Source organism: Vanellus vanellus (assembly GCF_965231255.1).
Source record: "Vanellus vanellus genome assembly, chromosome: 1".
Taxonomy (NCBI): Eukaryota; Metazoa; Chordata; class Aves; order Charadriiformes; family Charadriidae; genus Vanellus; species Vanellus vanellus.
This window is the reverse complement of record NC_138905.1, coordinates 26758162-26770643: the sequence shown is the minus strand read 5'-3', so window position 1 is coordinate 26770643 and position 12482 is coordinate 26758162. Positions and strand designations below refer to the sequence as shown.

At 37.8% G+C, this 12482-nt stretch overlaps 1 protein-coding gene across 1 annotated transcript in view; it reads left to right on the top strand.

The window, feature by feature from the left end:
* Nucleotides 1-272: 272 nt before the first annotated feature.
* Nucleotides 273-12482, top strand: part of KCND2 (potassium voltage-gated channel subfamily D member 2) — a gene marked incomplete at both ends in the record, with an annotated part of 287696 nt that continues 275486 nt past the window's right edge. Inside the window, one exon of the mRNA XM_082498238.1 lies at nucleotides 273-1387. Within this exon, the coding sequence (XP_082354364.1) occupies nucleotides 273-1387 (1115 nt within the window). The remainder of the gene's footprint in view (nucleotides 1388-12482) is intronic.

The window sequence follows — 12482 nt, the reverse complement described above, 5'->3', positions numbered from 1 at the left end:
CTGTGAATACGTTGATTTCCAAGTGCCCTGATTTATTGTCCTAACTGGCTAACCAGCCCCTGGAAAGGATATTCTTGGGATGAAAAAGGGGAGGAAACAAAAAGGAAGCAAAAAGATTTTCGGTTAATACGGAGATTCGCAACAATGTTCAGAAATTCTGGTGCCTCGAAAATGTGTGAGCGTTTGTATTTTTCTTTTCCCTCTCTATTTTAGTGGCTGGAGTAGAACTGTCTCTAGATTGACTCCCTCAGCTGTAGTAGTTGTTTGGGACCATGGCAGCGGGAGTAGCAGCTTGGTTACCCTTTGCCAGGGCAGCCGCCATAGGATGGATGCCAGTGGCCACAGGTCCCATGCCAGCTGCTCCACGGCAGGAGAGGAAGCGAAGCCAGGACTCTCTGATTGTGCTGAATGTGAGTGGCATCCAGTTCCAGACGTGGCTGGACACCTTAGAGCGCTACCCCGACACTCTCTTGGGCAGTTCAGAGCGGGACTTCTTCTACCACCCTGAGACACAGCAGTACTTTTTTGATCGGGACCCTGACATTTTCCGCCACATTCTCAACTTCTACCGTACCGGGAAGCTTCATTATCCCCGTCAGGAGTGCATCTCGGCTTACGATGAGGAGCTGGCCTTCTTTGGCATCATCCCCGAGATCATTGGCGACTGCTGTTATGAGGAGTACAAGGATCGCCGGCGTGAGAATGCCGAGCGCCTGCAGGATGATGCCGATCAGGATCATGCAGCTGAGAGCTCCCTGCCCTCAATGACAGCTCGGCAGAGGATGTGGCGGGCCTTTGAAAACCCACACACCAGTACACTGGCTCTGGTCTTCTACTATGTCACTGGTTTCTTCATTGCCGTCTCTGTTATTGCCAATGTGGTGGAGACAGTGCCCTGTGGGGTAAGCCCGGGTCGCATCAAGGAGCTGCCCTGTGGAGAGCGCTATGCTGTGGCTTTCTTCTGTCTGGATACTGCCTGTGTCATGATCTTCACAGTTGAGTATCTCCTACGTCTGCTGGCGGCCCCTAGTCGCTACAAATTCGTGCGCAGTGTCATGAGTATCATTGATGTGGTCGCCATCATGCCATATTACATTGGTCTGGTGATGACAGATAACGAGGATGTCAGTGGGGCTTTTGTGACACTACGAGTCTTTCGTGTCTTCAGGATCTTTAAGTTTTCCCGCCACTCACAGGGACTGCGCATCCTGGGCTATACCCTGAAAAGTTGTGCCTCGGAGTTAGGCTTCCTCCTCTTCTCACTCACTATGGCCATCATCATCTTTGCCACAGTCATGTACTATGCAGAGAAAGGTTCATCAGCCAGCAAGTTCACCAGCATCCCTGCAGCCTTCTGGTACACCATTGTCACCATGACAACACTGGGGTAAGTGCAGCTGGTGTTTGGTTACAGCCAACACTTCAACAAGTGTGTTGGCACGAATGGAAAATGCTCAATTAAAAAAAAGTGTTGATAGAAAAAATGTGAGGGTAAGTTTTTGTTATAGAACTTTATGAATACAACCCATCACGTCTTTCTAAATGTTTTACACGTGCAAGTGAGTTAAAAGTGTTGCTGAAGTTAAAATAACCCAAACCCCAAAACCGCAGATAAACCGAGAAAGCAAACAACAAAACAAGACAAAAAATCTTGAAACTGTTTGGGTTCTTTGCAATTTTCTCTAACATTTTATTTGGTTTTGGATAGTGAAATTGAAATATTTTATGAATATCTGTGAGTTGAGAGTGGATTTTTAGTAGAGGAATGTGTTTGCTGGCAGGACTTGTTACAGTGTTCCTAAAGTAGTGGTAATTACAAGAATAACCCAGGTGTGATCCTTCAATTTAATCATGCATAAAAGTATGTGGATCTGCCATTTTGTTTGAAGTGATGTATCGATCTAGACTTGGATATTGAGTTTGGTATTACAAAGTGATTTGTTTTCATGAAAATAAACAGGTATAAATACCTTAATCTTCACAAAAAATATTTCTGATGCTATTTAAGACACTGGATAAATTTCTTTTGGTTTTCATGGACCCCTAACTTGTAAATGACAAGTGTCAATCTGCACTGACTGGTGACAGACTCTGGAAAATGATCTGAGGAACTGGGAGACATATGACACATCAAGGATATGTCTTAAAACATAATTCTAAGGGCAATATAAAATCTTCCAGAGAATTAGGAGTTAAAAAAATGCTATTGTTGACATTAGATCCTGATGCAGTTTAGTGGACAGATGGGAAATAGCATTATTTTATAAAGTCTCTGATACCAGAGTCATATCGTACCAGCTGATTCTGTGCACCAAGTTGTAAAATGCGTTCGTCTGTAATTGTAACAGGGATTTAGAAGGTTGACTAATTTGAGAAGACAATTTTTTGCCCTATACTTAATTTTGAGCTGTAGAGTATCATGTATGAAACTGAAAATTCGTTGATTCCTTAGAAACTGTCTAGTTATTTAATAATTACAGATATTAAAAGAAAAACTTTTCACTTTCATGAAGACAAAGCCCATCATTTCATTAGTCAAACATTTTGCCACATCTTCTCGGGACTGTTGAGATTTATGAAACATGTATAACTTTTAAATTTAACAAAATGAAAGTGCATTATTAAACTATTGTGAAAAAGTTGATTTATTATGTGCACTTGTAATTTAGTTGGGAAACTTATATACAATATAATGAAAAAGATAAAGGGACTGTCTTATACCACCATTTTTTATACAGGGCTTTTATCTTCAGCGTCATATAACAAATGAATATAAATGAATATAAATGAATATAAATATAGTGCATTGTAAATATTTCATACTACTTGTAAGGGCAAGTTATGCGAAAAAGGAGTGACAAGAGCTTTGGGGATTTTAATTTGCTTTTTAGGTTCCTGGGTTTTCTTGGTTTTCGTTTTCTTCTGGTAGTGACAAGCTGAAAGGACAAGTTAGCAGAAGGAACAAGTTAGGCATGCTAACGGTTCCACAGTCCTGTATTTTCTGATGCTGATACTTTTCACCACATATTTTTAATTAGAACTGTGACGATTTCAACAAATCAGGTCTTAAGAATTTAGCAATATTTAGAATGTATGATCTTATTATAAAAGAGCAGGAGCTGGTCTTTGGGTTTTTTTTGTAAGTTGTTTTTGAGTAAGTTGTTTTTGCGGTGACGGACAGTTTGGGCAGTACTTGTCCATGGTACTGAACATAGTTTTGGCTTAGGTTTTATGGCCGGTTTGCAATTAATGATGATGCAGGTGTGGTATCTCTTTAGCATTGATATGGTTTGTTTGCTTCTTTCACAAAAAAAAAAAACCAAAACCCCAAAAAAACAACAACAAACCCACAACAAAAATAACCAATAAAAAAGAGTGTTATCTACAGTTCCAGGTTTTGAGGTGTTATTCTGAGTAAAATCTTCAAAAGTACTGATAAGATTTGAACATCATTAAAAATCTCTTTGAATAGAATCTAAGACTGTATTTTTAAGTACACAGCCATACAATATTTAGGTCCTGAGGGGAAGGAAGAAAAAGGGTTAAAAAGAATACACTCATGCTTGACTCCTTTTTCGAGGTAGTTTGCCCAGAGAAAGTTTAGAGCAGGTTGCAGAGATCCAGAGTCTCACCCTCAGAAGTTCAGATATGATTATAAGTTCAGATATGACAGACATCACAAATTTCTGGGAAATCTTTAATCAATGCGTTAGCCAGATTATGTCCTTTTAATAACATCATGATAACCATATAAAGATTATTTTTAAATGTTAAATACATATGAATAATTTAAATAGAATTAACATAATAAGAGCTTTGAACTCTTTTTAGTTGGTGGAATAATTGCACAAAAAGAGAGAAAATTTAGAAGGAAAAGCAGCAAGGGTCAGTGAAAGCTGATCGTAATTAGTATTGCTGCCTTTCCTCTGTGCTAAAGCTTCTCATCCGTTTGCTAATACAGAAGTCCCATTCATTTTTAGTTTTAGTTTTAGCTGAATTAGGGCTATGTAAATGGACTGCATACGAACACCTTTTTTCTTTTAGCAACAAAGCTAGATGAAGTCTTTGTGTTTTAAATGACAGTAGCACACAGCAGGTTTTGTGAAACATTACAAAAACACATGAAAGCTAATACCGAATAATAGATTAACATAAAGTTGAGGTTTTGAGTTTTGGTGTCATTCTCATATTTTGCTAGATAGCAAGGGTATTGAGTAAGCGACCTTTGCAATTTGGGGAGTTATTATCTTGGAAGCAGAGCTATATTTCTCAGTTCTGCATGATTGCTGAGCAATTAAAGTGTCTTTAAAAAACATAGATTACATTTTCCTCTGCAGAGTGCCAGTGACTTCAAATATTACTACATTTCAGCCTCCAAGGATATCCCAGCTATTAACTTCTTGACTGCTCAACTCAAGTAGTACATAGTTGTACATAGAGATCTTATATGAAAGAAATGAAAGAAAGGGAAGAAAGAGAGAGAAAGAAAGAGATAAAGGCTGAAAGAGAGAGGAGAGAAAAAGATGACTCTAGAATAACAGCATGCGCTCTGCCAGAAACTGACCTATCTGATTTCAAATTTCAAACTAGTGTTTTGTCAGTACTAATTGTGACAAAAGCAAAAGTAAAGTAGGGACAAGATGAGGCAAGAGAATACATTTGAAAGAGGTCACAAAGCAGTTGGTGGAGATTCAAGATAACAATGAAAAGCATAGAAGTTAGGGGCATAAAGGTGAAGAAACAGGGTAGTGTAAAACCTGGCAGAAGAAAAAGCTCAAGTCCATGAAATTGGGACTGGAAGACTCATATGGGGGCTGGTGGACATCTACACCTGTAATGACACAGTTGTGTCACTTCCCGCTGTCACCTCATAATATGATAATCTAATAACTTTCCTTCTGCCCTGTCAATAGCCAGCAAATGAGCTGGAGTAGCTGGTAAGGTTTTGATGGTTTAAGGGTAATGTTTATTCCCAAATCAGGCAGAGCTGTAGTGTAGTTTATGTTTTATAAAGAAATTTAATTTAAATAAGGTGATATTCTGTGACTAGTTCTAAAGCCTCGCTGCTATATTAAACTTCTATATTTATAGGCTTTCCATTAAACAGCTTTGTCAAGTCATACTTTTGTAGATGAGCACAATACTTTATGAAGATAAGCATAAAACCAAGACTATTCATTTATTTGTTTTGATTGTATAAAGTGGCAGTGTGTCTTCCAGAAAAGATAAACTAACCATTCTTTTTCATCATTTGTTAATATAGCCCATAGCGTATGAGGAAGCTCATCTAAGATATATCAAATTCTCTGAAGACTATAATCAAACAGGTGACTGAATGCGACAACAGAAAGCCTGAAATGGTGAGGGAAATAGGGCGATAGATTTCATTTTCCTGTACATTCCATTGTTTCCCATCTTCACTCCTTTTCCATTCTTATTGCATCCCTATGGGTATATTCCACCTGTTTGTTTTCTTCACTTTTCTTTCAAACTACCACTTTCCATAGTCTTCCTGTTTGGGGATTTGTCTGCTGGCTTAGCACCTTTCCTCTCTTGTTCAAGACAAGTTTAACATATGTATTAAGACCATCCTGGCTTTATTTTTTCTGCTCCTTTGTTCCAGATTCCTCATTCATCCTTCACCATTAGATCAAATCTTTCATTCATCATTCTTGTCATTCATTTGACCTGAACTTTCCTCATGACGGGTTTTTTTTCCAACCTTTGATAGATTTTTTCCTTATGAGCATCATAAAATTTCCACAACATCACTTTTTTTTCCCAAATGCCACACAGATTATCTTGTTTTCCTTTCCTGCCCATTGTGAGTGCCTTTAGTGTCTTACGGTCTCTGCATGCTAGTTTGAAAACATCCATCTCTTCAGAACTCATATTAAAAAAATTGAGTTCAATAAAATCTAACAAGAGATCACAAAATTAGAAATCTTTGTTTTGTGAACAATTTCTTCAGAAGTTTAGAAATACTCTTATGATGAATATTACATAGGTAAAGATTAGCAAAGTTGGAATATTATTTCTGTATCTCGTATTTACACCTTGGCTCATTCATTCATTTTGTGTTTGATATTTTCAACCCTGTTTCAAATAGCCTTTTTCTATTTTTGTATTCTTGTATAAAACCTAGTGAATTTTGTATTTTGCAAATGTGTTTGATGTCTCAATCTATTTTCTCTTCACAGCAGAGAGGCTTAGCTTGAATAGCTAGAATACTGTATAACAGAGGAGGGACAAAGTGCAGTGTAATCACCTTCAAAGCACACTACTAGATATTCATAAAGAGCTCCAGGGAGAATTTGAAATACTGAAAAGTAAGGGTCATTTTGATGGCAGTGAAAAAAAAAACTATTTGTTCACTAATAAAAAGATTACTCAAACTGTATTGGGCTGTTGTTGGCTTGACAGAGAACAGAAGTCATTCTATTCTTATTTAGTTGCACTGGGGACCAGCTTTCCTGTTAAAAAAAAAAATCTTGAAGATCTCTTAGAGGAACATGAGTTAGTTTATCTCACTCATTTTACTTGAGCGTGAATTTCCTTACTTCAGTTATGAAGAGCACGAAGGTGATGCTTAACAAATAGATCTTTCTGCTCAGAATCTAATTTATTTGCTCCTTTGGTGGAAACAGATGGAATTTTGTTTCCTTGCTGCTATTGTGAGTCAAGAATAAGAACAATGAGATTGGTGAGGACCACGATCTAGCAAAGAAATATGCTGACTTAGTACAGCAGAACAAATCGACTCAGAATAATTATGACTGGGGCCTGATCTATTAATCATGGCCTATCATTCAACTAATCCTCAGTGAATATTGTGATTTTAGTAAAAGCGTTAAGTGGTCGAACTCAAGAAGTTCAAACTGAGTGATGAGAATCTGTACTTGACTCACATCATTGTGCCTCTGTCTAAGAAGGAAAATTTGCAATATAAAAGCCATATAAATCTATGAATACAGTATTAGAAATAGTGCTACTCTGAAAAAAAAAAATATATCTGGAAATGGAAACTGTATTTCTGAACGTGGGAAGTTGTAAATACTGCAGAAATAAAATTATTATCCAAAATAAGTTGACATCATCTTGCAACTCCAGGATGTCCGTGAACTTTTCACATTTGCAATACTCATATTACTTGATTTTTACGCCACTATAGTCCACTGGCAGCGGTTCATAATTTGCATCATGGTAAGCTGATGAGAGAAGAATCTGGTTCAGCAGGAGTTAAGTGGATAGATTGTTCAAAAGAGGGAATATAAATTAGAAATACAGAAACAAAGTTTAGATTCAGCTTTATCAGGTTTCATCAGTTACCTGACAACAGAGCTGACAGAGTGATGGAAACGATTCTGTATATTTCTGTACCTATCGTTTATTGGGCAATAGATGGGAGCACAGATTCTTGTACAAGACGTAGTCTTTAAAACATCTTTTTTTCTGCATTGCTCATGCAGCGGAGGAAAGGTTTTTAAATTCATAGACAGTACTTTGAAATGATGGCTCGATGCTACATTTCCTGGAACAATAATAGTTACAATGCTTGGACTTCAACCCCTATCACAATTAGTAGCCTAAATTCTACCATTATTTCTTAAGTATTTTTCGCTGAAGCATATGATTTTGATCTTCCTGTGCCTCTGGTAATATTTTATAACCCCCCTGTCAAGTAAAATTTGTGAGTTTTGTTTTGACAAAAAAAAAATCCATTTTCACCAAAGTACACAAAGAAATTTGCATGTTTTCCACAGCATAGACTTAAATAGGTGTGAATTGAGATGACATACAAAATACTGCTTTCGACTAGAGCACCTGATGTGCAACAGGTGTAAGTGTTCTGTAGAAAAATACTGGATGCAAATATTTGCTCAGGTGTCTGGTGTATGAAGGCTCAGATTTAAACATAAGCACATATGAAGATCATGTGACCAATACATCAGTCCTAGAATATTTTAGCTTCATTAAAAAAAAAAAAAAATCCAACAAGATTCAGCTCCATTATAATTCAAATGAAACTGCACTCTTTTTTCTCACACCAGCGTAGACACACCTTCTGCATTATTAGAAGGCGTATCTTAATGTACTCAGTCACCGGTACAGAGTTCCTACTACCATCAGTTCAGATTCTAGCTTTTAAGTGCATTTATAAAAGCTAACAAAACGTTAAAAGACTGCTATCTGTGTAAATATTAAAGATAAAAAGATATTCATGTAAACAATTGTGTTCTTTGTGTACATAGAAAAACAGTTTCCTTTCTTATATTCCACTGCACAGCATTGTTCCCTACTTGTCTGCAGGTCCCCATCCGGAAGGTGAAAGCCTTTGGAGCCACAGTGTAAATGTACTTAATTAGACGTTGATCTTTCACTGTTATAGAAAACGGGAGGTTGCCTAAAACCCTACAAAAATGTTGTTAATATGAACAAAGTAAAATTTCGCGTGTTTAAAGTATTAAGGAGCAGTATTGTGCATTTCATTCGCAGTTTTTCAGTTTCATCCATATTACTGGTTCTTTGATCTGCTTGGCTTAACGGTGAAGTCAAGTCTTACAGACGCAGAGATCTCCTGGGTTTATTAGTTTATAGGAGCCAAACCCTGCAAGGAAGATTTTTAAAGGCATTTAGGTATCTGGAGATGCAGATAGGCACCCAGCTTGAATTCTCAAAAGAGGCTTAGGTGCTTAGAAACACAAAGGAGAGCAGTTGAAAGCAGGGAAGCTGGGAAACTAGGTACCTCGTCACCTTGGAAAACACGGTCCTGTGTACACGAGAATAACTGCTAGCGTAAACGGAGTACTGCACTGAGACTCTGGGCATGTCCTGCCCCTATCAGAATCAAACGGATCTTACAAGGGTTCAGGTCTTGTTAAAATGCGATATGCCCTATATTCATACAATGCTGTAGCAGGAGATAGAGTGCTGTGTGTATGGTATTCTTAGGAAAGAGGAATAAGTAATTCAAGAAAAAAAAAAAAAGGTTATATGACTGAAAGAGTAATGTAAAGCATCCACGGGAAACAAGATTTTGGATCCTAATTTTCTGTTTCTGGGTATTTCAAACCAACAGTTCAGCATGACAAGATGTGTAGGAAATGTGAGTTATGACATGCAAATACTGGTAAATTAATGAAAATGTTTTTAGAAACCGGGTGCAAAGTTATAAAATGGTGTCAGGTAGGAGATTCAATTTTGTCAAAGAAACCTCCAACCTGAGGGTTTATTGGTTTCTATAGGTCTCATATTTAGCTTGTATACAGTAAATTTTTTAAGATGCTGATGTGTGGTAAGAAAAGGTAAACTGTAAGGCTCAATTTTGGCCACTGCAAACTCATCCCCTTCTCTGGAGTGCTGGCAAATACTTTCATTTTGTCTCTATTTCATTTTTTATGTATATTGTTTGCAGACTTAAGTGGGAGGTTTGAGAAGTACGTTGCCTGTATTTGCTTTTTCTTTTTTTTTGCAGTAATATGAGCTTTGTAAGTATGGTCTATAGCTATGCTAGTTGATTTTTACCTTAATTTATGTTCTCTAAAACAGTTTCCCTGATTTTTCCTGATTCCTTTTATAAAAGGTCATTTTCTTGAGGTAAGCATCTTGTATCACAGTTCTTTGTCTTTGAGGAGACATTGTGATTTGTGAGTTGACTCTTAACCAGACGGCGTCTAGCTCAGCTTTGTACTAACTACCACTTGCACTAAAGCTTCGTATCAAAAATTAACATGTGAAGCAGAACTCCCAATATTAAGAATACGTGTATAATAATTTTTTTTTCTAAATATGATCTAGTGTAGCATAATATGAACATTAAAACAAAAATGTTATAAAATCTGTGTCTGCAAAAATAAATTTGGCTGTTTGATTATTGAAGACTCAGTTTCCTTAGATAGATAAAACTTCTTCTGTTATAACAGACAATATAAACTTCTAGGAATTTATTTAATTAGTCTGAGTACTTTGGTAAATTAAAATAAAGTATATTCCACTACAGTTTTAAATCACCTTGGATAAAAAAACAGCTGTGAAACTTCATAAAGGTACTTATAACGATCTAATTTTCTGATAATACATTACCATGCTTTGATTAATTATTATTTTGGAAAAAATATTTTGAGGCCAAACCTCAACTTTCTTCAAAAGTGTATCCAGAGACATATTTTTTTTTGGCATTGTACTGGCAGATTCTCAAAATATTTTGGCTGATACACAGGGAACAGTCTTTCAACTTATCACTTGCAAGCTTGGCCATCCAGGCTTTCCTTGTAAATGGCTGCGAGTCAGACTGTGAGGTTGTGAAGGACGTCATGTAACATTGTGCAATAGCTCACAGAGAGTGCCCGCTGCATCCTAACTCATCACTTCGTTCAGTAAATCAATCAAGAGAGTTTTCTGTATGAGAGCAGCTGTGAGTGGGATCCTTAACTTTTCACTGCTGTTGCTGTTCATCTCCCCCTTTCTTTATAACCCAAAAGAGGAATGTTATTACTGCGTTAGTGGCCTTACGTTCAGTTTCTGCAACTTTCATCTCTCCCGCTTGCAGCCAGTTAACAATTCCCTGAGCATCCTTATCAGCTATGGACAGCAACTGCTGCACTGTGCAGGGTTGCTTAGGAACAAAATTGATGCTCTTTGACATGGTGGATTACAGCTGCAACATGCTGGTCCCCAAACTCTCCTGCTTCCCACAGAGGAACGAAAAGCAGAGAGGTTGAAGATGCTTTCCAAATCTCACTGTGAAGAGGGTATATACTTTTTTTGGTTTAGGATATCTAACCACTTCATTGATGGTAAATAGCAAGTTAAGAATTGTGGCCTTTCCATTGAAAGCACTGCAGTACCAAGAAATGTTTAGCAACAACTCTTTTTAACAGCAACTTTGTGATTTAAATACCACAGTATGTTGTAGCACGTATAGAATTGAGAATTTTTAGCTTTTCTAAGCTTTTTTTGTTGGCTTTGGTTATTGATGCATTTGTTTACATTGGCTGATCAAATCCATGTTGAGGTGGATATCAAGGACAAGGGACAGGCAGAACTAGACAGGGTATATACACCTATTCTCATACACCTAGTAAGAGCTAGGTGAGTTATAGGTGCAGCTATTTCTTGCGTTTACTTGGTACGTATTTACATAAAATGAAACTTTGAAAATTTGCATTGTAAACTCTACAGTGATTGAGAATTTAGTTAGTATTTATCTTTTTGGCACCTGGATGGAAAAACGTCAGAGAATACAAATTGAAGCTTCCCCGCAGACAGATAGTTTAGAGTAAATCTATCCACAGACTGGCTTAATGATTTGACAAGCTCAGTATTAGTTATTTTCCAAGTGAAAGGGAAGCTCAAGTTTTATCTGATTTGCTTGTGGACACAGTAATCAACCCATAGGATATTAATCTGTGTCAAAAGGTGCTGAGTTTTAGAGGCAAATGTTATAACGGAAATTCCTTACATAAAACCCATGTAATATGTGACACATACGCTATCCTTCTTGGACCATGTGCTACTTCTGGCACCTCTCTCCCTTCACCCCACATCAATCAGATCATTGCAGAAATGGTAGTTGCTGAAAGACTGCAACCATTATCATTCATTTAACCTACAGTTTCTTTCCTTCCAAGGCCCAAACTTTTGAAAGGTAATGCATTAAATCATTCATGGAAGACGCGACGTTGCTAGTCGTGCTGGTGAGCCCTTCAGCACGCTTCAGGCTCTTGCCGTACCAGCAGAGCTGTGAGAACCTGTCTACACCTCTGGGGACAGGCACAGCTGCAGACCACAGATGATGCTGACTAGTTGTGTCTGGCACACGCAACCAATGATTTTAAAATGCAGACACCTTTGTGCAGCAGCGCAAGCATGTAGGATAAAACTTAGTCGTGGGAAGGGGGGATAGGAACCATTTTTTTTTCAGGTCTCTAGGAGGAGACAGGAAAGAGTACCTGGAGTCAACTGCACAAATCCCTTTGGATGCAACTGCCTTCTGGCCACTGCATGCCCTGAGCCCTCTCCACACCATGAGTACAGCGCGATGTCTGTCAGGCAGTGATCCACAGAGTGGATTTGCAGTGGGTTTGGCCATGCGGTAGGAAAGGGGTTGTGGGTTTTGCAACAACTTTCCCAGAAGGTATGTGAGCTTTACCTATTTCTCTACATAGCCACCACATTTAGTGTGCACTGTTTGCAACTGCAAACAAATTAAATAAATACAGAGAAAAGTGCTAGATGGTGTGGAATGCTGGACAGGACAATGGTTTGAACTATGGATTTGGACCCCAATAAGTGGATTTGAAAGATACTTATATCAAAAGGCTGAAAACAGGTTGGTTCATCTCTTCAGTGTCAGTGGTGTGTCTTCTGCCTTAATATACTTTCTGATACCTATTTTCCAGCTCACTAGCTATACTGAGAAGTTCCTTTGTTTTCAAAGCAAACAAATTCAAATTCAGCAGAAAGGTTTCCTTAAATAAGCC